The sequence below is a fragment of the Staurois parvus genome, unplaced genomic scaffold (genome assembly GCF_062004578.1).
Source record: "Staurois parvus isolate SC_StPar_1 unplaced genomic scaffold, SC_StPar_1.0 ptg000287l, whole genome shotgun sequence".
In the NCBI taxonomy this organism is placed as follows: domain Eukaryota; kingdom Metazoa; phylum Chordata; class Amphibia; order Anura; family Ranidae; genus Staurois; species Staurois parvus.
The window spans coordinates 16124329-16150678 of NW_028318083.1; the positions used below are offsets into that span (position 1 = coordinate 16124329).

Sequence of the window (26350 nt, forward strand, 5' to 3'; positions counted from 1 at the left end):
CTAGAGTGCACCGCCATTCACGGCTGTCAATCACCGGGTCCCAGCTGATGATTATTCACCGGCACCCAGAGATACACGAGCATCTCTGATGGGGAGGAGAACTGTTTGTAAACAAAACAGCTCTCCTCCCTGTCAGCTCGTGCACACTGCTTTGGATGGCTGTGCATAGCACAGCCATCCAAAGCAGTGTGCTTACAGTGAAGCACATGCACACAGTTAACCCTTTGATCACCCCTCATGTTAATCCCTTCCTGCCCAGTGCTATTAGTACAGTGTCAGTGCTTTTTTCTTTTTTTTTTTAGCACTGATCACTGTATTGGTGTCACTGGGGATGTCAGTGACACCAAGTCAGTTCCTTCCACTGTCAGAATGGCCGCCGCAGTCCCGCTATAAGTTACTGATCGCTGCCATTACTAGTAAAAATAAAAATTCCATTATATATTCCGCCATTTGTAAATGCTATAACTTTCACGTAAACCAATTAATTTACACGTATTGGGATTTTGTTTCAGCAAAGACATAGCGCAGAATACATTTTGACCTAAATTTATGCCAAAATTAGATTCTTTTTAAAAAATTTACGGGGCATGTTTAACCACTTGCCTACTGGGCACTTATACCTCCTTCCTGCCCAGGCCAATTTTCAGCTGTCAGCGCTGTCACACTTTGAATGACAATTGCGCGGTCATGCAACATTGTACCCATATGAAATTTTTATAATTTTTTTCACACAAATAGAGCTTTCTTTTGGTGGTATTTAAAAAAAGAGCAAAAAATTTGAAAAAAGTTTTTCTTTGTATCTATTATAAAATTTTGCAAACAGGTAATTTTCTCCTTCACTGGTGTGTGTTGATGAGGCTGCACTGATGGGCACTAATGAGGTGGCACGGATAGGCAGCACTGATGGGCACTGATAGGAGGCACTGATGATGCTACACTGATAGATGGCACTGATGGGCGGCACTGCTGAGTGGAACAGGTGGGTGGCACTGCTGGGCACAGGTGGGTGGCACTGATGGGTACAGGTGGGTGGCACTGATGGGCACTGATAATCAGTGCCCTGCTGATCAGTGCTGATCCCTTCGCTGAGAACTACTGGTTCTCGGCAGTACTTATGCTGTTACAGCGTGAGGACAGTGCAGCCGAGAACCGGCAACTGTATTTACCCAGTGATCGCAGTGTCATTGGACAAGTGATTGGCCATTTACCATACCCCGAGATCAGCTGTTCCCATAGGACACAGCCATCACCGGCGGAAACGGGTGCACGCCGCTGGGGGCCGGGTTCTGGAATGATGTCCATGGACGTCCCAGGACTTCACAACCGCGCTGTAGCTGTCCTTCAGCTATAGCGCAGTTGGGAACTGGTTAATGGCAACAAGTCAAAAATGTATATTTTTTTTTTTCTCAAAATTGTCAGCCTTTTTTTTTTTTTTATAGCGCAAAAATAAAAACCGCACAGGTGATCAAAGACCACCCAAAGCTCAATTTGTGGGAAAAAAAGGACATACATTTCTTCTGGGTGCAGCGTTGCATGACCACGCAATTGTGTGTTAAAGTAACGCAGCGGCTTAACGCAAAATGTGGCCTGGTCAGGAAGGGGGGTAAATCCTCAGGAGGAAAAGTGGTTAAAGTAGCACAGCGCTGCATAGCAAAAAATAGCCTGATCATGAAGCAGTTCATTATTTTAGCATGGTGAACCCCATTGCCTCTATATACTATGAAAAGTATTTCCTTCCACTAGACGGGCCCCTTGATTCTCTATTGTGTGTGGCTATTTCTATGTTCCATCATTGCCCTGAAAAACCAGCTGATCCAGCTCCCCCACTCACAGACCTCTCACCCAGCTCTGCCATCAGACGGAGAGCAGTCAGCGGACACACCCAAAACACTCCGACTACTTGTGATTGGTGGGCCGGGTGAGTGGGCGGGGCGGTGCCGCCAGAGATACGATGTGTTTGGTTTCCTGGGTGTGTAGCTGTGTACATATGTACCGGGTCTGCTGGGCTCCGGCCATTCCCTGTGTGTGATCATTAGGATGCTGGATGGGTGAATGATGGTGGCCAACACGTCCCCCAGACCCACAGGGTCCACCCTGCTGCTGCCTGTCAGCGATCTGCTACATATGCCACTGGAACAGGTGAGTGCTCTGATGATGTGCACACTACTTCCTCCATCTGTACCGAGATTACTATAGACACCTGTATACTGTGCGCACTACTTCCCCCATCTGTACCGACATTACTATAGACACCCGTATACTGTGCGCACTACTTCCTCCATCTGTACCGAGATTACTATAGACACCCGTATACTGTGCGCACTACTTCCCCATCTGTACCGAGATTACTATAGACACCCGTATACTGTGCGCACTACTTCCATCTGTACCGAGATTACTATAGACACCCGTATACTGTGCGCACTACTTCCTCCATCTGTACCGAGATTACTATAGACACCCGTATACTGTGCGCACTACTTCCATCTGTACCGAGATTACTATAGACACCCGTATACTGTGCGCACTACTTCCTCCATCTGTACCGAGATTACTATAGACACCCGTATACTGTGCGCACTACTTCCCCCATCTGTACCGACATTACTATAGACACCCGTATACTGTGCGCACTACTTCCATCTGTACCGACATTACTATAGACACCCGTATACTGTGCACACTACTTCCCCCATCTGTACCCGACATTACTATAGACACCCGTATACTGTGCGCACTACTTCCTCCATCTGTACCGAGATTACTATAGACACCCGTATACTGTGCGCACTACTTCCTCCATCTGTACCGAGATTACTATAGACACCCGTATACTGTGCGCACTACTTCCTCCATCTGTACCGAGATTACTATAGACACCCGTATACTGTGCGCACTACTTCCTCCATCTGTACCGAGATTACTATAGACACCCGTATACTGTGCGCACTACTTCCTCCATCTGTACCGAGATTACTATAGACACCCGTATACTGTGCGCACTACTTCCATCTGTACCGACATTACTATAGACACCCGTATACTGTGCACACTACTTCCCCCATCTGTACCGACATTACTATAGACACCCGTATACTGTGCGCACTACTTCCCCCATCTGTACCCGACATTACTATAGACACCCGTATACTGTGCGCACTACTTCCCCCATCTGTACCGAGATTACTATAGACACCCGTATACTGTGCGCACTACTTCCATCTGTACCGACATTACTATAGACACCCGTATACTGTGCGCACTACTTCCCCCATCTGTACCGACATTACTATAGACCCCCGTATACCGTGCGCACTACTTCCTCCATCTGTACCGAGATTACTATATACACCTGTATTCTGTGCGCACTACTTCCCCATCTGTACCCGGCATTACTATAGACACCTGTATACTGTGCGCACTACTTCCTCCATCTGTACCGACATTACTATAGACACCTGTATACAGTGCGCACTACTTCCTCCGTCTGTACCGACATTACTATAGACACCCGTATACTGTGCACACTACTTCCCCATCTGTACCGACATTACTATAGACACCCGTATACTGTACGCACTACTTCCCCATCTGTACCCGACATTACTATAGACACCCGTATACTGTGCACACTACTTCCCCATCTGTACCCGACATTACTATAGACACCCGTATACCGGGCACACTACTTCCTCCATCTGTACCGACATTACTATAGACCCCCGTATACTGTGCACACTACTTCCCCATCTGTACCGACATTACTATAGACACCCGTATACCGTGCGCACTACTTCCTCCATCTGTACCCGACATCACTATAGACACCCGTATACCGTGCGCACTACTTCCTCCATCTGTACCGACATCACTATAGACACCCGTATACCGTGTGCACTACTTCCTCCATCTGTACCGACATTACTATAGACACCCGTATACCGTGCGCACTACTTCCTTCATCTGTGCCCGACATTACTATAGACACCCGTATACTATACACTCTTCATCTGTGGATGGGATCAGTGTCTGGATCTGCTCTGGTTATACGGTTTATAGTACCCATACATGTACAGATCTGTCTGGCCATTAACCCTAGGTTCACACCAGGGGCGGACTGACCATTTGAGCACTCGGGCACTGCCTTTTAGACAAAAATGTTTGCATGTAAAAGAATGTGCATTTATTATTTTTGTCTACAGGGGCCTGTAAAGCATTGCACCAACAATCAGTAGATCGCTGATGCCATGCAGGTCTCCTGCAGAACTGTCAGGATATCTGCTTGCTGTATGGGATGTATGAGCAAGCAGATATACTGACAGAAGTACTCCACAGCGCCGTGGTAGTTCATTGAAAACTACAAGCCTACAGCCGCTAAAGCTGTCAGGGCTTTCAGTTCATTAATTCACGGAAATCCATGAATGAATGATGGAGCCGAGTGGGTGGCTGTGCTGTTTTCAAATTTGACAGAGTACGGAGAGAAGTCTCCCGGTACTGTCAGAGGGAGGGGGGGCGGTGGCTATGGGAAAACAGATGGAACATGTTTGCGCTCTCCAGTTTTAGTAAATCTTCGCCATAGAAAACAGTGGTTTTCTACGTGCCGTGTTCACACCATACAGGGGTGGGTTGCATAAAAATGCTGCAATGGCCGAAAGTTTATGCAACCCAATGCACAAAAACGCACCTCTGTGCAACACATCTATCATACTAAAATAAGTTAGAATTTTCAGGGCCCTCCTATCCCTCTTGTATTGAACTGTATTGTTGCTGTATTGTCTCCCGTTATATTGTAAAGCGCTGAGCAAATTGTTGGCGCTATATAAATCCTGTATAATAATAATTTTCACCCCAGATGTGGCAAGCATAGAAAAACAAAACTCATGTAAAAATGCAGTTCAATGTGCAGTACAACACAATGTGCTACAAAACCGCAAGTGAAGGTGTGTCAACACACATGCGTTTTCTGTACTTGTATGAGTGAGCCCTAACTTGTTCAGCAATCGATTCTCTTTTTGTTCTATTACAAATTTTGCATGCCTGCCCTGCATTATAGTTCTCCTGTTATCTAGGAAATCTTTGGATTTATCTGATTTAGGGAATCGTAGAAGTAATCCTTTGGCTAGTTTGAATTCTCCTCTCTATAATGAGTTGGCAACATGTCAAGCACTGTTCACTTGCATGCTATCTCCAGCTGTTGCTGGTCTGTGGTTTTCATGGGACCTCCAGTGTGCTCACATGCTAGCCATAGACAAGTAGACATTTGATGAGAATAGATCTTCCATTTCAGTTTGTATGAAGCCAGCTTGAGCAGATTTTACTGCTCATGCACAATGGGCGTTTTAATAACGTTGGTAGCGTTAGCTGTGTAAAGTCACATTATAGATGTGAGTTTTTTTAGTATTTTTGTATTGGCGTTTTGCCACTTTTTTTTTTTTTGAGGTCTTTTTGACCCCCGCAAATTTTTTTTTTTCAGTCAAAAAAAGTCCAAAAATGCTGGTTTGCCACGAATTACCACGTTTTGCTGCATTTTTAAGCGTTACAGCGTTTTTACAGCTAACAAAAATTCTCTAGAAACCCACCAGTTTTGGGGTTTTTTTCCAGCCACTACCAAAAAACGTTGATTACAGTTTACATGTGCGTGGACACATATGACAACATGGGGAGTTTACTGCCTGTAGGAAAAAAAAGTCAAAAGCAAAAAACAGCCGCTGTAAAAACGTGCAGTGTGCATGAGGACTTATAATCAGGTCCTTTTTCTTGTACAATGATTTTTTTTTTTCATTATTATTACTGTTATTATTATTACATTTTCAAACACGTTAGATTTGTTTGAAAATTCTAAGTACATTTGATGACGTTGCCATTTTGAAAGTATTTCAAAATTTCATTTGCTTTTAACATTTGATTTTGGAACAAATGAAGTTTCCCTAACAAATACGCTATTGGAATTTTTTAATTTCCCATTCAGCTCCTTTAATTTTCTAATGCAGTGATGAGATATTTAATTTTGAATTGATCCTACTAACAGAAGATGGAATGAATGTTCCTAAAACAGAAAATATCAAACAAAATTCTACTAGTGTAAACATTTTTGGTTTGGCTGCTTGGGTGACCCCATGGTCATTGAAGGTTTTGGTGGTCTCCAGCTTTGTAATGATGGATCTTTTCTAGAGTTGTGGGCAGGGTGGATATTATTTCAATCAAGTTAATTTAAATCACTAGTGAAAAGGCTCAATTTAAATCATAATTTTTAAAGAGCAGCTGTCATCTGTCCCGCAGAGGCTCCTCCTCTGACCCGCTGTTGACTCACCGACAATCCCATTCACTTTAATGGGACGGCTGGTGATGCGGCAGTAACACAAAAAGGTGAAGGACGTGGCGGCAACAGGTGAGTGGATGCCTGCTAACAGGTGCTGCCATGATGGATCTAAAATGACAGGTGCTATTTAAATATAAGGAATCCGACTCGTTCTTGCTGGTAGTTAGAATCTTTAATAATTACAAATCAAATGAAGGTTTCCTTTTTAGAATAATAAGCTGTCGGGTTAGTAAAACTGCGATATCGGAACCGATTTTAGGTTAGTAGGTTAATCGCACATAGCTGGAGAACTACACAAATTCTTTTATTTCTTTTTTCTCATGATTACTTTGAAATTGTGTGAATGCATCAATGCAGTGCATGTTATCTCCACTTGGATTCACTGAATGAGTTTACCAAAAATGTAAATATTGCAGAATATACAGCCTCATACTACATAACTAAGCTCCATTTCATGCTGAAGAAACTAAATGATTATTGTATCTTAAATAGAAAACTATCTTTAGATAGAATTGTACTCCAAAAGCATTTTATTAAAATACATTTGATTAAAAAATAAAAAAAATCAGATTTAAATCCGAAAAAGCCGATTTTTAAATAAAAAAAATAAATCTGATATTTAGAAATAAAAAAAATAATCGATTTTTTTATCCACCTTGGTTGTGGGAGAATGTTTGAGTAATGCTCATTGTGAAAGATGTCCATAGACATAGTGTGGATGACCAAACTGCCGTCCGGTGAGATCCGAGTATTTCACAAACAGGAACATTCTTCTTGGCTGCAGTTCCTGCTCTTGTCAATGGAAAGAGGAAGAAGTGAGAGGCACAAGCAGGCACTGATATCACCTATTATCATATAGAGAAGGATTACTGATCACATAATGACAGACAGGTTTTTCAGTTAGTGTTTTAGGTGGCAGGTTCAGTGGCGTCCAATGTACAGCATGTGAGATCGTCTCCTGATCCAGTCAAAAGTTTACTCATATCTATGGGAACCGTTTAAAGTGGTTGTAAAGGCTGAAGGTCTTTTACCTTTATGCATGAAGGGAAAAAACTTCAGTGTGCAGCACCCCCCCAACCCCAGCAGCTTCCCCTAATATTTACCTGAGCCCGTTCCATTGATGTACACGAGAGCCAAGGCTCTCCTAGGTCTCTTCCTCTTCACTGGCTGAGACACCGCATTGGGAGCCATTGGATCCCGCTGCTGTCAATCACAGCCAGGGAGGAGGAAGCGGGGGTTGGGTTGAGCCACGTTCTGTGTGCTCCATTGTTCCATAGGCACACAGGGGAGGGTCGGGAATGAGCATGCATGAATGTCTTGCTCTAGGGGCCCTCAGCAGGGGGGAGGGGAAAAAACATTACACAGAGTAGGTATGTATGACTTTTTTTTTTTTTTTTTTTTTTTTAAATAAGCTTTACTGATATAACCACTTTGGACTTGCTCACACTTGGCTACATTTCTAACTCTTAACAAATGCTCCTTTACAAGCGTTTTTTACAAGCATTAAAAACGCTCCCCAAACGTCCTATACATGGTTTTGATACACTTTATAAACATTTTTCCAGTGTTAAAACCGCAGCACAAATGCCTATAATTAACTTATGTTATTAATGCGCCGCAACTGTACTGCAAACGCATGCCAGCGTGTTTGTGGAGCGTCACCGTAGACTTGAATGGGAAGTGTTGAAAGGCTTCAAACTCCTACAGACTGAACATGAGGCTTCAATTTTGAAGCGACGCTAACATTTTATGTTTTGGTAATGTGAACAGCACTGTGTGCTGTCCATAGTATCACTTGCATAGACGTTTGAGGAGCATTAAAAATGACCCTCAAACACCCGCTTTCAATGTTAGTGTGAACTAGGCATTTAAGTCATATTAAACCCTAATTTTAAAAGAGAACTGTGGGTTTTTTTTTTTTTAAACCACTTGCCTACTGGGCACTTTTACCCCCTTCCTGCCCAGACCAATTCAGCTTTCAGCGCTGCCGCACTTTGACAATTGCCAACAAAGTTTTTATCTTTTTTTTTTTTTTTTTTTTTTTTTTTTAAACAGAGCTTTCTTTTGGTGGTATTTGAGCACCACTGGGTTTTTTATTTTTTGCTAAACAAATTAAAGACTGAAAATTTTGAAGAAAAAAAATGTTTTCTTAGTTTGTTATAAAATTTAGTAAATAAGTAATTTTTCTCCTTCACTGATGTGCGTTAATGAAGTTGCAGTGATGGGCACTGATAAGGGGGCATTGGTGGGCATTGACAGGTATTACTGATGGGCACTGAAAGGCAGCACTCATATATGGCACTGACTGGCACTGATAGTTGGCACTGAATGGCATTTCTGATGGGCAGTGGTATGTGGCATTGATGTACACTGATGAGCACTGGTATGTGGCATTGATGGGCCCTGACAGGTGGCACTGATGGGGCTACACTGATAATCAGGGCACTAAAGATCAGTGTACATGTCACCTCTGAGGAATGCCGCTTACCGTCTCTCCTCCTCACGCGCTGTCAGTGTGAGGAGAGGACTGCTGATAACCGGCAATTCCTATTTACATTTGACCAGCTGTGATTGGCCTACATCATTGGCTCTTTTCTGCGATCGGTGATCCTGTGTCCCAGCACACCGCTGGTCGCCGGCATGCGCCGCTGGGGTTGGAGGACGTCATATGATTTCCTACCAGAATGAGAGAACCACTGCTCTCCCGTCATTTTCTTATATGGCGGGTGGGAGGCAGTTAAATCATACTTGGGTGGATGCAGCATTGGTCCAATGCTGCATCTGTACCCCGCTGGCTCTACGTTCTCATCGCCGCTGTGGGCAGAGAGTGGTGACTATCATTCACCACTGTCTGCTCTGCTCCCCCCTGCACTCACTGGAGTTCTGGGCTGTGGAGGGGGGAGGGAACGGCTGACTCAGGCTCAAAGTGGCTTGCTGAGAGGCTGAACCAGGTGCCACTCCAGATTCCAGGGTGGATCTCGACCATATGGTCGTGATCCTTCCCCAGTCTGGGCTGTGTGAAATCAGCCGGCAGCAGGCTTCAGCCCGCTGTCAGCTGGAAACTGGTCACAGGAGTGCAGACCTAACTGCACTCCTGTGATCCACAGGAGATGAACACCCAAAAGAGCTTTGGCTGTACTTCTCCTTTTTAAGGCCTTTTAGCACTAGATTATCACTTATTGGGTATATAGCTTCTTTATCTTTTTAATTCTTGTCTGTGTTCTTGGTTAAGCTGGTGCCATGATCATCACCAGGCTCTGTTCACTTTCAGCTTTTTATGGAGTCACCCTTGCGTTCAGGGGCTAGTTGTCTCCCTATATCGGGGTTTCTCAACCAGGATTCCATGGAACCCTAGGTTCCTCCAGAGGTTGCTAGAGCAGTAAGAATTTTCTGTCTCTCAGATAAGTTCTCACTGACACCATTGATCTTTTTAGCTATATATGAGGGGTAATTCTTCCCAATGACCACAAGTGTAAGGAACATCCTTCCCACAGACCATCACACTAATGCAGTGTTTTTCAACCTTTTTTGTGCAAAGGCACACTTTTTTTCATGAAAAAAATCACGAGGCACACCACCATTAGAAAATGTTAAAAAAATTTATTGAAAAACTTTTTGACTTGAGGGCCGCAATGGGTTCATATATTGGACCCGGTGGCCGGACCAAGAGTAGATGAATGATGTGTATGTGTCATCCATAGTAAGTATAGTAATATTCCCCCATAGTAAGCATAGTAATTAATCCCCCATATAGTAATTCATCCCCCATATAGTAATTCATCCCCCATATTAAGTCCCCACGCCCCCCCTGTGTCAATTCACTTACCTTTGCTCCGCGCGTTCCTCTCGCTGTTCCGGTGTAGCATGAAAATCTGTCTCCTATGAGGATCTGTCCCCCTCGACGTATCTGAGCATGTGCCAGTTTCAGGCATTAGCAGCCGATCGGTGATCTCCGGCACATGCGCAGATACGTCGAGGGGGACAGATCATCCTGACAGTATCACGCTCCGCGGGCCGGATTAAAAGGTCCGCCGGACCGTATACGGCCCGCGGGCCATAGTTTGCCCATTGCTGTTCTAATGATTGGTCTATTTGTGAGCCGAGGCCACATGTTACGGATGAAATTGCAATTTTTTCTCACGGCACACCAGACAATATCTCACGGCACACTAGTTGAAAAACGCTGCACTAATGTATAATGAGTTGTCATTCCGCCGGCACCCACTGAACCAGTCCAGGGCCTGCAGATGAGCAAGCAAAGCTGGAGCCTGAGACATATAGCGAGCAGGGAGGAAAAGCTGGCACTGTGGGCTCACCTGACAGGTAAGCCCTTTGCCCGCAGCAGGGCTAAAGGCAAAATAAAACTACCTGCCCAGCACCCAGAGCTACATGTCCCAGGCGTCGGCGATATGAATTGCACATCCGTGGTATATATAGTAATTTTTAGCAGGGTTTTCCTGAGAACGGAAAATTATTTCAAGGGTTCCTCTGTGTTGAAATGTTGAGAAAGGCTTCCCTACACTGTGTGCATCAACAGAAACACGCAGCCCTATTGTCTAGGATGGCAAGGCAGTCCCCCGCTCCTCCTTCCTCCACTTCAGCTCCTCTTCTTGACACTAACAGAATGACATGAGAATGCCTTGTCCACTGTTTACTCTTTTCTGTAAAGAATGGAAGTTCAAGGAAGCAACACTGAGAAGTGCTGGGGTACGAATTTTAACAAATAATGGGGAATATTTATTTTATTCTCAGTTTTTAAGCTAAAAAGCATTGAGGTGTTAATACTGCTTTAAGCCTTTGCTCACACCGAATCCGACTTTGAAATTCACTTGAATTCAGGTGATTTCAAAGTCAGATGTCAGTCCGGCTTCAGATGCCACTTGGAAGATATCTGTGCGACTTCATGAACACGTCTATGCAAGTCCCACCTATACTTGCAAAAAAGTAGTGCATGAAGTACTTTCAAAATCAGTGTGACTTTGACAAGAGTTGGAATCGCTCCGATATGTTCATGTCCATTGCAGACAGTAGGGTGCGACTGCTCATGCGGTTTGAAACCATCAAATCGCATGACAGTTCACATCGGTGTGATCGGGGACTAAAGCAAACAGGATTTGGCAACCGGTTTCTTTTAATTCTCCTTCCTAAGCTGCTTGTACTCTCTTTTGGTTCACTACCCTACCAACTCTGTTCAGCCAGCAGAAGCTCTGAATGAAAGCCTTATGATCTGATTCTCTCTAGATAGAGCCTACACAGATCTTCCCTCCTCTGACTGCATTGGGCTAACCACCAAGCATCTTTGCTTGCATGTGCTTCTCCATACCTGGAAGTAAATGGTATTTTCTATGTTTCTGGCTAGGGAGCAAAGTTTGCTGGGGTTGTATATACATCAGACGAGACTTCTAATCTGGTTGTTTTTGGCTGAAAATAATGTCAGCCAAACAACTATTGGTTCACCCAACATTGGCTAGTACTGCTTAAAGTAGTATTAAACCCAAAAGCAAACATTTATTGCAGCTTACCAATTCTTAGGTATGATGGCTGCAGTAGTTTGCTTTTGTAGGCTTTCTTTTATTTTCATGTGGTGATCCACCGAATACATCTGTTGTTTTTCAAAAGAACAAGCTCTCTTGAAGATGTATCAGTTACAGGAATGAGACTAACCAGTTAACATTGACAGGGGTGCTTAGAATGATCAGTTTTATTTATTTATATAAAAACTTTATCTCAAAAGGGAAAAAAAAACTGTAACCATTTATAAAATATGAGCTGGAGTTCAGCTTCAATTTGTTAGTGTATTTGAATCAGCTAGTACAATTAAACACTCCCCTCCCCACAGACTGACATTGCTGCTGGCCAAATGTGATCCATCCAGAGTGGGGGCATTCTAATACAAGGAGTGTGTTACTGACCAGATCCCCAAGTGAAAACGAGAGAGGTGGGAAAAAATCCTAAAAAGCAAACTAATGTAGCCACCATTTCTAGTGACTGGTAATCTGCAATATATTCGATTTTAGGTTTATTACCACTTTAACTGCCCTCCTCATTCTTTGTGTGACCTGAACATTGCTATTTTGGATAGAGAAAGGGAAGGTTATATCCCGTCAGATGGTTTTTTGTTTTTTTTTTTGCCATTTGTATCCCTGTTGAGATTTCACTTCCCATCCCATAGCCAAACGGGAAGTGAGAGGAAATCCCCACAAATTAAGGGAATTCCCTGGGGACACCCAGGTCACCAAAACTAGTGTTCACATTGGAAAATTTCCCCTCTATAACTTTAAGGGGAGAGCCCAAATTTGGGATTTTCTTCTACATTTACGTTCAATAATAATGGTAAACCAGACAAATGAAGAGGGTGAATCTGTACAATTGGGACACAGACAGCAATACAATCTGACAGGTATTCTATTGCATCTCCACTTTAAAAGTACAACTAAAGGCAAAACATTTTTTTGTTTTGGATAAAGTGGTTCTAAAGGCTCAAGGTTTCTACCTTCATGCATTGTATGCATGAAGTTAAAATAACCTGTGTGCAGCAGCCCCACCAGCACTTACCTGAGCCCCATCCCAATCCATTGATGTCCAGGTCTCAGTTGTTCGGGGACTCGCACTCCTGATTGGCTGAGGCAGCAGCGGGAGCCATTATTTTGTAAAGGGCCTATATGCTCAGAACTGGCCTTTTTACTATTAATATGTTTGAAGAACTTTGGGGGGATTGTCCTGCTATCTTTTTGCAAGCTGTCGTTCATTTTCAATTTTTGCAGCCTTTATTTCCTTTTTGCATATTCTGTTATATTCTTTGAAATGTTTAAACGATGATAGTGTTCCTTCATTTTTATATTTAATAAAAGCTCTTTTCTTATATAGCTTTTTTATCTTTGGCCGTAAGCCACATAGGTTTGATTTTTTTAGCCTTTTAAACTTGTTGCCCATGGGAATATATTTTGCAGTGTGTTCACATAGTTTTTTTTTTTTAAGAACTCCCATTTCTGTGTTGTGTTCATCGATGCCAATATTCCCTCCCAGTCTAGGTCTTGGAAAGCAGCTCTCAGCCTTGGAAAATTAGCTCTCTTAAAATTGAGCATTTCTATTTTTCCCATATGTGCTTGCTGTTTACAGCTAACAATAAATGAAATCATGTTATGGTCACTGCTACCCAGATGTTCTTTTATATGGACATTCGTAATAAGCTCTGCATGGTTTGAGATTACCAGGTCCAGCAGAGCATCATTCCTAGTTTGGGCCTCTATGAACTGTACCATAAAATTGTCCTGTAGTAGGTTTATAAATTTTTGCCCTTTTAACTCTTCCTGCAGGGCCATTACTCCAGTCAATTTACGGGTAGTTAAAATTCCCCATTATTATCACTGTCCCAGCCCTTGCAATGTAATGCAATACTTACGGATAATCACAAAATGTTCTAAATTTGTAAAGGGAAAGGAATCTAACTGATGATATCATACCCAACGGAGTCTCAGGAAGAGGTGTGGCCAAAAAGGAGATCATATATCTAAAAGATCAACACATTATAATTATGTGTGTACCAAACCAATATAGGGGTTAAATCCTCTATTTCACCTAACGTCCATTGTGGTTACTGGGAGAGAAGGTTGGGAGAATGGCTCAAACTAGAATACAGTTGAAGCATTTTTTTTTTTTTTTTTTTTTTAGCAGGGTGCTGTGTCCCTAATGGGGCGATTCTGCTTTCTTTTCCATATGATAGCCAAGACCGTAAGTGAACAACCCCGTACCCATAAAGTAATAAAAACTTCACAGGTGTTCTAACCTGTCCCCAATCGAGCCATTAAAAATTAACTATAGTTAAAGTGATTGTAAACCCTCACTTTGTAAAACAACCCATTCAGTTTACAGGGGTGTGGAAATTTTTGAAAAAACTACTTGTCTAGGGACTAAACCAATGTCCCACTCTACTTGCCTCTCGTGACAATCTACTTGTCCAGATAAAAATGTTTTTTTTTTTTTTAACCAAAACCGTGTTTTAAATAGGAGGTGATTTTAGGAATGTCTGGGGCTTTTAAAACAAAAGGGACTTTATGGCGACTTAAACGTTTAATATTTTAAAGATTGCGCTGTATATTTCCTGTCTCCAGCACCGCACCTGGGGACTAGCAGGGACAGGAGAGACCTTGCAGTGTAATGAGCACTGATTAGGTGCTCATCAGGAAAGGGGAGTGTACTGTACTGTATTGCTAGGGTGACAGTATGTAGAAAAAACAAAACATAAAAAATAATTAATAAATAAGAATGTAAAAAAATTATAATTTTTGGTTATACTAATTTGGGTTATATTTATTTATATTTTTTTTACTAAAAAGATAACGGAATAAATTTTGGCCAAGATTTATGATGATATATTTATTTGCAAAATTTTATAAGAAAAACACTTTCAAAATTTTTGGACGTTTTTCATTTACATAGCAAAAAAAATAAAAATCCCAGTGATGAATAAATACCACCAAAATAAAGCTTTATCTGTCTTAAAAAAAAAATGCTAAATTCATATCGGTACAGTGTTGCATGACTGCGCAATTGTCATTCAAAGTGTGGCAGCACTGAAAGCTGAAAATTGGCCTGGACAGGAAGGGGGTAAAAGTGTCTGGACTTGAAGTGGGTAAATTTGTGTGCACTTGTGAAATGGCGATGAACTTCAATACCCTATATTTTCTATATGATACATTTAAAGCTCCTTATAGGTCATCAGTATAGTGTTACGGAGGAGGTCTGGTGCTGGAGTTATTGCTCTCATTATGGCGTGCACAGCGATATGTAACGTGTATCCTAATCGACGTTTTCATGTGTAGGCACCCCAGCGTGTGCTTTTACGTTTTTGTACATGCATATATGGCTCTGTTGTGGTGTGTTTATTTTTTTGGGGGGAGGGATGTTCTGTTCTTGGGTGTAACTTTCATTTTTGGGTGTAACTTTCATTTTTTTATAATTAAAAGAAAAAAACATAATTTTTTTTTTTCATCAATCACATGTGATGTGATTTTTGGTGACAGGTTCTCTTTATTGAGACATCCAAGGTCCAAGCTCCCCTGAATGTACTGCAGTGCACATCACACTGCATTACATTCCTTCCTGGTCTCTCAACATGGACCCAGAAGTGACATAACGTCACTTCCGGGTCAGGACAAGAAGGGGAGGGGAGTGGATGGGTCCGCTCTCTTCCCTCCCCTCCTGGCGACGGCGGTGAGCCGGTCCTGGGTCCGCAGATGGGCAAGTGGAGCCCAGCAGACTTCACACGTGGTGGGGGGAGAGGCTGACACTGCGTGGAAGCACTGTGTGTGCCACCTGAATGCTTCCACTTGATAGATGAGCCCTGCTGCGAGCAAGCTTGAAAAAAAACTACCTACCTGGAGCTACATGTCCCATACGATATGAACTCAACATCCCTGCAGTTTTAAAATAGAAATGAAAGCCAAAACATCACATCTCAGCTGCATAAGATCTAGGGGAGGAGAAACAGCAGCATGCTAATCTTCCCAGTGATTGGCTGTGCAGGAGGGGTGTGTCAGCACAAGTGTGATCATTGGAGGAGAGCACACTGAGTTACCAGCACAGCACAGGGTGTGTTCTCATGCTTAGTGTGGTCAGTTTTTTTTTTTTTTTTTTTTTTTTTTTTTTTTAAATAGGAAAGCAAGGGCACTGACGGGAACACCAGGGATTTCACACAAAGGAAGCAATACAAAGAGAACAGGATACTTTCTCATACAAGTATATGGTACAGCAGGCACATATCAGGAATATGAAATGTTGGGTTTACATATTCTTTAAGTGTTAAAGGATAACCATAATTTTGTGTAGTTATCTTTAGGTTCCACCTAGGCAGAAAGCTGGGTCAAACTGATGGGCTCAGGGCAAAGCTTTCCTGGGTGAGTCCCCCATGATACGGTGTGGTGTGGTCAGAACTTATGTAATGTAAGGGTGGACAAATTCATTCTGAATTCTGGAATTCTCTGTCTGTCTGGGATTTCTCCAGTCCTGGTGTAATGTATAGTACAGCACACAATGCCCAGCCTTAAGTGGTCAGTGGGAGGAAAAATGCCTTGCTGAAACTGGAAGAATACCCAGCATTTGTGTGGAACAAATTTCCCCAAGCATTGAAGTTCAGACAGAAAGCATCCTTTTATGCCACATGGTCAGTGTTGAACCCCTGTCCTCTCCCCTGCATTCAAAGTCACTGTGTGTGTGTGATTTTTATATATATATATATATATATATATATATATATATATATATATAAAATAAAATCCCCCTTTTTCCCAGCATTTATGGTCAGTGGTGTTGAAATACACCTCCCCCTTTTTCCTTTTGCAGAGTTGGTGGTTCGTTTGTTTGACTTAACAAGAACTTTTTGTCAGACTGGATATGATTCTGGGGTGCCAAAATGCATGTCCCAGTACCTGATATTGGGATACTGCGCTGTTCCTGGGGTCTGGTGCAGTGGTGGGGCTCACAAGGCTTAGACGGGGCACAGGATCAGGGAGGTTGGCCTGGGGTCATGGTGGGGAACCTGGAGGTATGGGTCAGCATTTCTTTGTTTTTCCTGTATTATTGGGGCAGCTCTGCCCCCCAACACTCCATAAATGTCTAGTACAAACCTTGCCATGCTTATTCTAGAAATTTACAGTATGGGCTATAGGATGTTGGAGAGCTGCTTTTATTGCTGAAAACTCGCCTACCTTGTCCCTTGCTTATTCTGCTAGTGTACAGAGTCATTCTACAGAGAGGCCTGTCATGATGTCTGGACATACAGTGCCTTGGAAAAGTATTCATAAAAATGTTCCACATTTTATCATGTTACAGCCAAAAAATGTAAATGTATTTTATGTGATAGACCAACACAAAGTGTCACATAAGTGTGAAGTGCAAGGGAAATGATAAATGGTTTTCAGAATTTTTTTTACAAATAAATATCTGAAAAGTGTGGCATGCATTTGTATTCAGCCACCTTTACTCTGATATCCCTAACTAAAATCTAGTGGAACCAATTGCCTTCAGAAGTCATCTAATTGTTAGAGTTCACCTGTGTGTTATTTTAATCTCACTATAAATACAGCTGTTCTGTGAAGCCCTCAGAGGTTTGTTAGAGAACATTAGTGAACGAACAGCATCAGGAAGACCAAAGAACACACCATACAGGTCAGGGATAAAGTTGTGGAGAAGTTTAAAGCAGGGTTAGGTTTTACAAATATCCCAAGCTTTGAACATCTCACAGAGCACTGTTCAATCCATCATCCGAAACTGGAAAGAGTATGGAACAACTGCAAACCTACCAAGACATGGCTGTCATCCTAAACTGACAGGCTGGGCAAGGAGAGCATTAATCAAAGAAGCAGCCAAGAGGCCTATGGTAACTCTGGAGAAGCTGCAGAGATCCACAGCTCAGGTGGGAGAATCTGTCTACAAGACAATATTAGTTGTGCCCTCCACAAATCTGGCCTTTATGGAAGAATGGCAAGAAGAGAGCCATTGTTGAAAGAAAGCCATAAGAAGTCCTGTTTGCAGTTTGTGAGAAGCCATGTGGGGGACGCAGCAAACGTGGAAGAAGGTGCTCTGGTCAGATGAGACCAAAATTTAACTTTTTGGTCTAAAGGCCAAACGCTGTGTTTGGCGAAAAACTGCACATCACTCTGAACACACCATCCCCATTGTGAAACAAAAAATGTAACCCTCCTAGATGTGCAAAGGTGGAAGAGACCTCCCCAAAGAGACTTGCAGCTGTAACTGCAGCAAAAGGTGGTTCTACAAAGTTGTGACTCGGGGACTGAATACAAATGCACACCACGCATTTCAGATGTGTTTTGTATAAAATGTTGAAAACCATTTATCATTTTCCTTCCACTTCACAATAATGTACCACTTTGTGTTCATATTTCACATAAAATGCCAATAAAATACATTTGTTTTTTGTTGTAACATGACAAAATGTGGAAAATTTCAAAGGGTATGAATACTTTTTTCAAGGCACTGTATTGGGGGAGATTTACTAAATCTGGTGCAGCTGTGCATGCTAGCCAATCAGCTTCTAACTTCAGCTTGTTCAGTTAAATCTTGACAATAATGCAGGCCATAGATGGGTCGAAAATCGGCCGTTTTTTTTTTTCGGGCGAAAATAAAATCGGCCGATTTTCGGATCGTTAGTGGGTTAATTGTTCGGCCGTTTTTCGGTATTTTGGCCGATTTTTTTTTTTTATCGGTAAAGTTGGAAAAAGATCGGCCGATTTTGCAGATCGGATGATTTTCGCGGCAATTATGGGCAAATCGGCCGATCTTTTTACCGATAAAAAATCTGCGCATGAGCAGTGACCTGCAAGAGGAAGAAAAAGAGGATTAGGAGGAAAAAGAAGAGGATGAGGAGGAAGAAGAAGAATTCCAGTCCGGCAAAAAGTGTCCCTGCAGAGAGCTCCGCTATTTCTTTGACACTGCTTTTGACATTTTATAGCGGTTGCAACAATGTATCTATTTGTTTTCGAATAAAAACATCTGTATCCAAAATGGATACAAATAGATACATTGTTGCATCCGCTATAAATGTCAAAGCACTGTCAAAGAAATAGCGGAGCTCTCTGCAGGGACACTTTTTGCCGGCTGTAGACGGGATGAAAATCGGCCGATTTTTCTCCCCCTCTATGGCCTGCATTAGCCTGGGTTCACACTGATGCGGTGCAGAATTCACAATGTTTTTTGTGCGAATTCCGCACTGCATCAGAATCGCACCCCATTCATGCAAACCGATGCGGGTGTGTATGTTAACACCCCAAAATTGGTCCAAAACACGGCGAGATGTGCAGAATCGGATTGCATAGGTGTGAATACCCATGCGATCCGAATCTAGTGCAGACCCAAAAAAGGGTCCTGCACCTTTTTTGGCTCCTGTGCGAATTACCTGTGATGTACTGCACCACCTTAGTGTGAACCTGATTGGTTTCTATGCAGAGCTGCACCACATTTTGCATGCTCGCAAATCTCCCGCATTATATCTGGATGCATAGATAGGCTTTTCATAGCAATGAATAGGTTTAGATTGAAGGTTGTACTGAGATTGTTCAGATTGTAACTTGTTTGGCTACCATAAGACCAAGGGCAATTAATCCTACTTCCATCCACATAGACTTTACATTTCAAGTGCCTGAGTTTTGGGTGTATTTGCTGCTTAACACTAACTTTCAATAAATCTTTTAGGCGGTATAATATTTTCCTTCCACTAGTAATGTAGTGGTGTCACCATGTACCTGTATCATGCTTGTACCACCTGGTACTGGGAATAAAGTAGGCTTGGAAGAAGCCGTTGGTTACCTCCGCACCTGGCCAGCACTGATCTAAACCTCTTGGAATGTAGAGGAAAGGCCTTCTGTGTATAATCTGAAGTGACTGTTTGGTTTAGGAAAAAAGACTACAGTGTATATCTAAATAAGCCTTATTAGTCATACTCTGGGCTGCATTTCCGTCTTCCAAGTAAGTATTTTAGCACTCTTTAATTGCTGAATAACCAAGGAAACAATTCTGCTATGGTAGTCCCCCTCATTTGTGTTAGTGTAAGTGTACTTTATCATAATACCCAGCAGGTACCAAGGAACTAAAGTTTTGGAGCAAAAACAGGTGAACAGACAAATAAAATAAATGTATTTTGAATATTTATTTCCCCATATTTTATCCCTTTTAATCCTATGGCATCAGCTCCCGTCGGCCCTAAGATAGGTGGAGTTTACCATGGGACCACTGTGACTGGTTGCAGCGGTCACATGATCAGGAGCCCCACCCACCAGCTCCTGATCATAAACGGTGACCAGGAGCTGTCAGTGGAGCCAGCTGACACACATAAAGTACAACGCACTGTAAACCTCTGGGAACTGAGGAGACCAGTTGCTGGAGTTTTGGGAGTGGAATGTAGTCCCATTCTTGCCTGATCTAGGTTTCTAACTGCTCAACAGTCCTGGGTCTGCTTTATCTTATTTTTCATTTCAAGATGTGCCAAATACTTTAAATTGGTCAAAGGTCTGGACTGCAGGCACACCAGTTAAGCACCCGGACTCTTCTGCTACGAAGTCATGCTGTTGTCAAAGATGCAGTATGCGGCTTAGCATTGTCCTGCTGAAATATACAAGGTGTTCCCTGAAAGTCATTGTCTGGATGGGAGCATAAGCTGCTGTAAAACCTGGATATATCTTTCAGCATTGATGTTGCCTTTCCAGATGTGCAAGCTGCCCATTTCTTATGAATGAATGCACCCCCATACCATCAGAGATGCAGGCTTTTGAGCTGAGCACTGACAACAAGCTGTAAGGTCTCTCTTCTCTTTAGTCAAATACCATCAAGCTTGATCCAGCCATCTTCATTGTACTGCCCTGCTCGAAAAGACAGTCATTCTTCTGATGAAGATGCTGCATGGTGGGCATGTGAACCATGACCCAATTGGTTGCTATTGGAAAGCTGTGCCCTGAACAACTGGTAGAGGCCACCATGTAATAAATGGGGTCCTGGCGCCCATGTGTAGTATGACTTGGCTGTTTTAGGGACAAAGGTTGTGAGGCAGTCAAGCAATGCAGATCCTGGTTGGGGAATAAAGGTAAATATTTGTCATAGTGGCCAAGATTCGGGGGTTCAGGGGAATTTTTTTAATAGAAAATAGTACAAGATACAGTTGCACATTAACAAGGAGGAACATTTTTGGTTTTAGTTTTCAACCCAACTACATAGTAGGCTTTTCATCCTTTGCAGCCTTACAGTATTTCCTGTATTGCATTACAAGTACACAGAATACTATTACATATAGCTAGGAGTTGCTGTTTAACTACAAGAATTGTGATTGAACTTTACATAGTTGTACCTATAAGTTATATTACTTTCTCACAAGCGTGCAGGGTGTGGTAGTGATGTGAGAATGATATGCCCTGCTGCAATCCGCATGTCGTATTATTGAAAAAACAAATTACAGCAATTGTAAACAGGGCTTTATATTAGGGAATCTACAAATTTCTAGAAGTCCAAGCAATTAAAAATGTTAAACCTTACAGTAGATGTGTAGTCGACATAAATACACTGTAGGTTCCCTTTAATTGTCTACTACCCTTTTTAAGCTCTCTTAAAGAGACCCTGTCATCAGACCATTTAAAGGATATGTTCACCTTTCGTAACATGTTACACCCATGTTCAGGGTGTAACATGTAACGATGAAACCAGCCCCTGTTCCTCCACATTGACAGCTAGTGGGGAATCTTCTCACAGCCCCCCCCCCCCCAATTGTCATTTGAAAAGAAAAATGTGTCCGTTCAGGGCTCCGCCTGCCTGGCTGTGTCACTCTTTAACAGTCCTTTGTGAATGAGAGACTACAAGTCCCAACAGCCTTAGCGTCTGTCGACTTGTAGTCCTCAATGAACTACCATGGTGCTGTGGTTGTTAATTTAATCTTCTTGTCAGTATATCTGCTTGCTTGTACATCATGTAAGGGCAAGCAGATATACTGACAGATCTGCAGGAGACCTGCATGGCACCAGTGATCTGCTGATCGCTGGTGCAATGCTTTAAAGGCTCCTGCAGACAACTATAATAAATACACATTTTTTTACTTGCAAATAAAGTGCATTTATTTTTTACTAAAATGTGAACATCTCCTTTTTAAACAGAAATTCTTCCCATAGGATTATACACTATATTGCCAAAGTATTGGGAAGTCTGCCTTTACACGCACATGAACTTTAATGGCATCCCAGTCTTAGTCCGTAGGGTTCAATATAGAGTTGGCTCACCCTTTGCAGCTATAACAGCTTCAACTCTTCTGGGAAGTCTGTCCACAAGGTTTAGGAGTGTGTCTATGGGAATGTTTGACCATTCTTCCAGAAGCACATTTGTGAGGTCAGGCACTGATGTTGGACAAGAAGGCCTGGCTCACAGTCTCCATCCTAATTCATCCCAAAGGTGTTCTATTGGGTTGAGGTGAGGACTCTGTGAGGCCAGTCAAGTTACTGCACGCCAGACTCACTCATCCATGTCTTTGTGGACCTTGCTTTGTGCACTGGTGTGCAGTTATGTTGGAACATGAAGAGGATATCCCCAAACTGTTACCACAAAGTTGGGAGCATGAAATTGTCCAAAATGTCTTGGTATGCTGATGCCTCAAGAGTTCCCTTCACTGGAACGAAGGGGCCAAGCCCAACCCCTGAAAACCCCACACCATAATGCCCCCTCCACCAAACTTTACACTTGGCACAATGCAACCAGACAAGTACCGTTCACCTGGTAACTGCCAAACCCAGACATGTCCATCAGATTGCCAGACAGAAGTGTGATTCGTCACTCCAGGGAACACATCTCCACTGCTCTAGAGTCCAGTGGTGGTGTGCTTTACACCATTGTATCCGACGCTTTGCATTACACTTGGGGATGTAAGGCTGATGCAGCTGTTTGGCCATGGAAACCCATTCCGTGAAGCTCTCTATGCACTGTTGTGCTAATCTGAAGACCACACAAAGTTTGGAGGTCTTTAGCTATTGACTCTGGAGACAGTGACTTCTACGCACTGTGCGCATCAGCATGCGCTGACCCTGCTCTGTAATTTTATGTGGCCTACCACTTCGTGGCTGAGTTGCTGCTGTTCCCAGTTGCTTCCACTTTGTTATAATACCACTAACAGTTGACCATGAAATGTTTAGTAGCAAGAAAATTTCATGGATGGACTTATTGCACAGGTGGCAACCTATCGTAGTACCACGCTTGAATTCACTGAGCTCCAGAGAGCAATTCATTCACAAATATTTGTAGAAGCAGTCTGCATGCCTAGGTGGTTGATTTTATACACCTGAGGCCATGGAGGTGATTGGAACACCTGAATCCAATGATCTTAGATTGTAAACTCCAAGGAGCAGGGCCCTCCTAACCCTCTTGTATTGAGCTGTTTTGTTGCTGTATTTCTCCATTTAGTTTGTAAAGCGCTGCGCAAACTGTTGGCACTATATAAATCCTGTATAATAATAATTTGGAGGGGTGTCCCAATACTTTTGACATTATAATGTGTGTAGGATTTTTTTTTTGTGGTGGTGGGTGGGATTATATGTGGATTTAATGTATAGTTTTTTTAATCACTTGCCCTCCAGAGGATTTACCCCACCCCCCCCCTTCCTGACCAGGCCATTTTTTTGAGTTACGGCGCTGCGTTACTTTTAACTGACAATTGTGCGGTCATGCAACCCTGCACCCAAATTAAATTTATGTTCTTTTTTTTTTTTTTTGGTGGTATTTGATCAACTGTGCTTTTTTATATTTTTTTTGTGCTATTTAAAAAAAAAAAAAAAAAAAAGAATTTGAGACAATAAAAACAATATTTTTGACTTCTTGATATTAAACATGTCCAGTAAAAAAATTTTAGAAAATCAAGTTTCGTCATGAATTTTAGGGCAAAATGTATTTTGCTAAAAAAAAAAAAAAATCCTGATACGTGTAAATGAATTGGCTTACATGAAAGTTATAACGTTTACAAATGGCGGTATATATACTGTTTTTTTTTTTTTTTCAGTAATGATGGCGATCAGCAACTTATAGCTGGACTGCGGCAGGCATTCTGACACTAAAGGGGGAACTGACTTGGTGTCACTGACATCCTCAGTGACACCAATACAGTAATCAGTGCTAATAAATTGCACTGACACTGTACTAATGGCACTGGGCAGGAAGGGGTTAACATCTGGGGCGATCAAAGGGTTAACTGTGCGCTGTGTGTTTTACTATGAGGCTGTGTCTGTGCTTTCCATTGTAAGCACACTGCTTTGTATGAGCCATACAAAGCAGTGTGCAGGAGCTGACTGGAGAGAACTGTATTGTTTACATACAGTTCTCTTCCCCCCCCCCCCCATTGGTAATGCTCGGCGATCACTGGGTTCTGGCTAGTAATCACCAGCCGGGACACGGTGATTGACAGCCGAGGCCGTGAATGGTGGCATTGGTAGGGCTCGCACACGTTTCGCCCCATCTGGAAATGCAAAATCATGTGTATGTGTGTATGTGTGTATATATATATATATATATATATATATATATATATATATATATATATATATATATATATATGTGATTTTGCACACCCCTGCCGCCCTGTAGCAGTACTTCTGCTATAGGGCGGCAGGAAAGTAGTTAAAGTAAAAAAAAAAAAAGTGATCCGTTTTCAAATAGTTATATTTAGGCTGGCCATAGACGGGCCGTTTATCGGCCGAATTTGTTGGCCGATAAACGAAAAATCGATTGTTGCTGCCATGGATGCTGCTGCCAATGCTCACGAAAAACGTTCATTTTTTGTGGATTTTCTAGCATGACCGATAAAACGAAACGAGAAGATCTGCGAAAAATGGCTGACGGCATGAATATTGGGCGATTTTTTTCGTTCGGACTATCTGTCTATGGCCTGCATTAATAATAAAAACGTGTTAGTTACATAATAAATTACAAACTATGAAGTAAGTCCTCAAATTTCATGTCATCATTATCATGTTATGAATGCTGTATGTGCCCTCCACCTGCTGCACAGATGACACCAAGACAATAGCTGAATGAATCCCCAATGCTCCTGAGCATGTCTGTCTTCTTCCACAGGAGTTACTGCAGCCGTGATTCTGTTTTTGATCTCATCAAAGTCAGTGGGTAATGGTGGAACATAAACATGTTGTTTTCCTTATCCTCACGAGAAAAGTCACAGGGTATAATGTCTGGAGATCTTGGGGGCCGAGAGTGTCTTTAGTTGTACTTTAAGTGTATTTAGTCTTTTTGTCCTTGTTATACATAGGTTATACAGCAGGCTGCAAGCATCTTAATTCAGACGGTTCTACAATAATGGTTAACAATGTGTGTCATAGTGCAGAACACTATTACAGCTTCACTATATTCTCCTTGAGCTATCTTACATGGATAAAAGAAATGCATGGCAAAAATACTACAGTTATGTATCTTCATATGGTCCAAGTCAAAATTTAAACACTACATTACAGGCCATTAGAATACGTTGTCCAAATGCAATTCAGAAACAGAACACATAGGCCTTTGTAATCCATGACTATGGGCTGAGGGAAGCTAGAGACGAAAGTTTGAACACGTTGGCGTCATTTTCCCCTTCAATTTGCACATTGTTTGCATTGCACTTGAACATTGCAGCTTCCTATATTATTAACTGGAGAAGCACCAGGTAAACGTTCATGGAGAAATAGGGTGAGGAACACACAATGAAAAGCACCTGTTCACCAGTCTGTATAAATAGATCATTGTCTCCTAGAAAATATGTGCTGTGTGGAATGCAGTTCTTTTAGAACCATGAAGTAGCATTCCTCTATACTGCTGTATTATATCATGCATGTGAGTAGTTTGTTCAGATAGATATGGTGAAGATGTATATGGAAAAACATGGTGCACTACTTATCTAATGATCATGTAAGTATTGTGCGGGATAGTACAGTCCAGTCCATATTTTTAAAATTAAAATTTTTTTTCTCCATTTTGCAGATGTGTTAGGGTGGACCTGAACTCAAAAAAGATTTCACGAGAAATGGTCCTCCCCAAGCAGACATTGCGTTAAACCTGTAGTTAAATGAGAGAACTAGAACCTTGTGGAAGATTGGGTTTGATAATAAAGTTGGCAATGCCTCCACCTAGGACAGGGCCTCTGTGAACAGAGGGAATTCCCTTCCTGGAAACTTAACCAGTAATCTGATCAAAGTAATTGGCTACAGAGGAACTACTGCAACCAACATATAACATTACCCATAGGCATATAGATGCATACCAGTGTGGACATAATGCAAGTTTTATATAATAGATCAAAGTAGAACTAAAGTCAAAATTTTCTTTTTTTCATTTTCGGTAAAGTAAGAGAACCCCTGTGAGTTGTTGTGGTTTTTTATTTATTTATTTTTTTTGCCATCTGTGCCCCATTGGAGAGATTTACCTTCACTTCCTGTCCCATAGCCAAAACAGGAAGTGAGCGGAAATCCTTGCAAATTAAGAGAATCCTTAAAACAAAGGGCCAGT

At 42.2% G+C, this 26350-nt stretch overlaps 1 protein-coding gene across 2 annotated transcripts in view; it reads left to right on the forward strand.

Annotated features, from left to right (window-relative positions):
- Positions 1 to 1942: 1942 nt before the first annotated feature.
- The window catches only part of MBOAT1 (membrane bound glycerophospholipid O-acyltransferase 1), an 88100-nt gene continuing 63692 nt past the window's right edge, over positions 1943 to 26350 (forward strand). Inside the window, exon 1 of one of the 2 annotated variants that reach the window (XR_016313461.1) lies at positions 1943 to 2139. Coding sequence is in view for 1 of the 2 variants with exons in the window: in XM_089682263.1 (XP_089538389.1) it covers positions 2053 to 2139 (87 nt within the window). In the remaining variant the exon portion in view is untranslated. The remainder of the gene's footprint in view (positions 2140 to 26350) is intronic. The other variant, XM_089682263.1, reaches the window with a different exon arrangement.